The following is a 3,771-nucleotide window of genomic DNA, read 5'->3' on the forward strand; positions in this document are numbered from 1 at the left end:
CGCCCACCCCAGGGGTGTTTTGAGGCAGGGTGATGAGCCAGGAGCTCTGGGCATGTGGGGCTGGAGGGGGATCCTGGGGATGGGAAGGACAGGGGCACTGCAGGCCAGCCTCATGCGCTGTGCAGGGACAAGTCTCCAGGGCTTGTGAGGAGATAACACATCACGGTGAAGCCTGAACCCATTAGCAGCTGGTAATGAGCAGGCATCCCATATCAGGGCTGAAAAAACATCCTGTCTGTCCAGGGAGAGATGTGGTCTGCAGGAAAACGCATATGGGCTCTGGTGTAAGCACCAGGGCACTAGTTGTCTTTGCAGTTTTAGGCTCTGGGTGGGAATGAGGAGGCGTGTGTGTGTGTGTGTGTGTGTGTGTGTGTGTGTAAGATGAACACCAGGCAGTGTTAGAAGATTTGGGTTCAAGTCCTATCCATTCTCATTCATTCCTTTCACAAACACTCATCGAGCATCTTCTGCAAGCGAGGCTCTGTATTAGGGCCTGTGATGTGTCATTAGATCCAGAATAATGAATCTATTGGGGAGGGGCAGAAAGGAAGGGGATCCACATTTACGGACCACCTATCTTGTGCCACCTTTCCTATTGCCTGTATGTACATGATTTGGTGATTTCAGTATCTGTGTGTGTGTGTGTGTGTGAACGTGCGTGTGCATAATACTATTATCTCATTTACAATGAGGAAACGGAGGCTCAGAGAGGTTATGTAACTGGTCCCAGGTCACCGCAGCCAGTAATGCTAGGACTCAGGATCCCAGGTCTGTCTGATGCCTGAGCTCACACTCTTGATCCCTCTCCCTGCTGCCTAAACATGAAAGTCCATGTCTGTGACCTTCTTGTTTCTTTTGGTCTTTGGAATCAACATTGGGGATGGAAACTTAGTGAGCATCTTGTCTACCCCTTTCCCTTGAAAAGGAGCAGGGAATGCCCAGAGGCTCTAAGAGGAGCAGGGAATGCCCAGAGGCCCCAGAAAATAGTCAGGGCAAGTGGGGAAGATGGAAGTTGCCACTGATGGAGGAGGGTGGCCCCTGGAGCACTGTCACCAATCCTACAGCGGTGGCCACCTGGACCCAGCTGGGGCCTGGCCAGGAAATCGGGTCTAGACCCCAGGCTGTGTTAGTCCTGGGAGGAAGGAGAGGCTGGCTCCTCTCTCCTTGCCTGGTGTCCTAAGCTCTGCCCTCTGGGCCCCTCAGGGTAAGTGTTCCATCTGTCCACATCAGTGTTTTGGAGACTTGAGGTAGCTCTCTCCTCTCCCCACAGCCTCTCGCTGGCCTGGGCAGACTGACTAACCACTCACATCCCATCCTTCCCGTCCTTGCAAACCCTCAGCCCTGAATTCTTGGCTCAGATTCAGCTAAAGGAGACTGAAGACCTACTGTAAGCTGAGCACCGCATTAGATGAACTTGGTACATCAACTCCCTCCATCCTCATGGGGAAGGCTGTGCTGTCGTCATTCCCCTACCCTTCAGCTTGAGAATCTGACCTTCTGTTAACTTTCTAGGTCTGTTCCCCTGGAAACCTGATCAAGGTAGACTGTCGGCTGTGACCCTAGGCAAGTTGGCGAGTGTGAACTAATTGGTAAACCGGATCTGGACGGAGAGAACTCTAGATGCTGACGGGAATACCATACTTGGGGTTGTCCTGAGTCTGGTGACCTTTGTTACTGGCCATCTCCTTTTCATGGACCTAGGAATCTAGGCCTGTGAATTTGTTACAGGAGGTCCTGGCTCCTGTGGAGCAGGGGGCTTCTAAAACAGGGCAGCACTCACGCCTATCACTTGGGGGGCCAGTGAAGGTCTTGAATGGCTGGGTGGATGGCTCCAGAATTGCCGGCATGGTGTGGATTCCGCCTTATAACCTGAGCAGATCAATGCCAAGTTTGGCCTATGCTGGTCTGGTGAGTCTGAATGTCTAAGAGAAGGTAAGAAGACCCTAGGTGTGTCACAGAGTAACTGAGGCTCAGAGAGGTGAGGTGACTTATGCCAGGTCACCCAGCTGGCTGGACTCCTAGCCTCAACCTTTTTCCCTGATCTAGTGGGGGGCCTACCTCAGGCCGCACGGGGTCCTCAATGCCCACCACACAGATGCAAGTGAGGTCGTTCAGGATATCATTCTCATTATCCCAGTCAGGCTCGGGGCTGCTGGGGAAGTCGCGGTAGGCCACACAGATGGTGCGGAGCCCATCACAGGCCATAGGCTCGATCACCTTCTTCACCATCTCATCCCGGTCACGGGGCCGGAAGACCCGGGGCTCACCTGACCCGTTGAGGATTTTGCAGCACCTGGGGAGGGTGGGATGGAGATGGGTAAAGTCCAGCCAAGGGCCCAGGGATCTTTTCTCTGACTGGCTCAAGTTCACTTCCTTCTCCCTAGTGATGCCCAGCTGGCTGTGGTGGGTCATCCAATGCCTGTCCAGCCCATCCCCCATAAGGCTCCAGGGCTGGTACAGGCCCCATGGGCCCCAGGCATGGATGAAATAGGAACCACCAAAAAGAAATCAGGCAGCCTCCTTGTAATATCTGCCCCAGCACACTCAGCAAAGAGCAGGTTTACTTTTATCTGTTTTATATTCACAAGATTCATCTGAAAAAATAGTTCCACAGCAAAAATGGCTTTTAAAGGGTATAAAACTTAGGCTAGTGGTTCTTGACCCTGCTTGCACATTAGAATGGCACGAGGGACACAATAAATAAATACCCATGTGTGAGCCTTACTCCAGAAGTTTCAGTTCAGTTTGTCTGGGGGTAATTCCAGGAATCGATGGTTTCTTAATAGCTCCCTGGGGATTCTAGGGTGTAGCCAGGGTTCAGAACCACTAGACTAGACCAATCCCTTCAAGGTACAAGTGGGGAAACTGAGGCCCAGAGTCAGGGAGTAACTTGCCTAGTTCTCTAGGCTTAGATCTGGTACCTGGAGTCAGAGGAGACTGGCTGACAGTGAAAATCACTACCATCAACCAACTCTATTCTAAGGGAAGTGAAATAAGAGGGATCCCACAGTGATAATGTGTAGAACTTCCTACTAAGAGAGGAGGAGGAGGAGGAGGACTCTCGATATATATTTTAAAGAGGAAATAGTGGAAAAAGCACCGGGCAAGGGACCTGGAGGTGGGCAGGGCCCTCTCTGAGCCTCTGGGTGCCAGATGGCTTCTCTGGCTGGACAGCTGGAGCTGTGACACCCATGGTCCCTGGCTCCCCGCGCCACGGCCTGCCCGTTGTGCCACTTACTTCTTGAGCACGATCTCAGACGCGCCCTTGCTGTACATGCGGAAGCTCTCGTCCGGCAGCTTGATGACTGTGCTCATGGACTTGCGCACAGAGTTGAACGTGTACACTTTGTACAGCTTCTCCTCCGGCATCTGGCTGCGCACGGCATCGTAGTCCTGCTTCAGGTCCAGCACGAAGCCCAGCAGGCCGCACTCGGTCTTGTTGCCCACCTGCCGAGGCAGCGCGCCCTCCTTCTCTGGGGGCTGTGAAGACAGAGGTGGGGGGTTTCACAGGGGGTTGCCTCTGTGGTCTGAGGGGTGGGGGCCAGGCTCTGGGAGCCCTTTGCCTTCCCCTGCACCCTCAGCCCTCTGCATCCCAGACACAATCCTGGCTCCCGATGCAAGGAGTTATGCAAGATCAACTTTAAAAAAATTACAAGCTATTTCAAACATGAAAAGTGATAGAAAAAAATAAGAACCTTAGAATTATGCCTTCTTTTCTTCTTCAGATTTTTCTTTTTTTAAGAAGGAAAACAAGACAGGTAAAATTGCATC

At 52.4% G+C, this 3,771-nt stretch overlaps 1 protein-coding gene across 10 annotated transcripts in view; it reads right to left on the minus strand.

Annotated features, from left to right (window-relative positions):
- Positions 1-3,771, minus strand: part of ATP2B2 (ATPase, Ca++ transporting, plasma membrane 2) — a 296,812-nt gene that overhangs the window by 34,879 nt on the left and 258,162 nt on the right. For all 10 annotated transcript variants that reach the window (XM_006758266.2, XM_006758265.2, XM_015560370.1 and 7 more), the window contains 2 exons: positions 3,239-3,480; positions 2,059-2,293 (listed from right to left, as the gene is read on the minus strand). In XM_006758266.2, coding sequence (XP_006758329.1) covers positions 2,059-2,293; positions 3,239-3,480 — 477 coding nt within the window. The remainder of the gene's footprint in view (positions 1-2,058; positions 2,294-3,238; positions 3,481-3,771) is intronic.

The sequence above is a fragment of the Myotis davidii genome, unplaced genomic scaffold (genome assembly GCF_000327345.1).
Source record: "Myotis davidii unplaced genomic scaffold, ASM32734v1 scaffold73, whole genome shotgun sequence".
Taxonomy (NCBI): Eukaryota; Metazoa; Chordata; class Mammalia; order Chiroptera; family Vespertilionidae; genus Myotis; species Myotis davidii.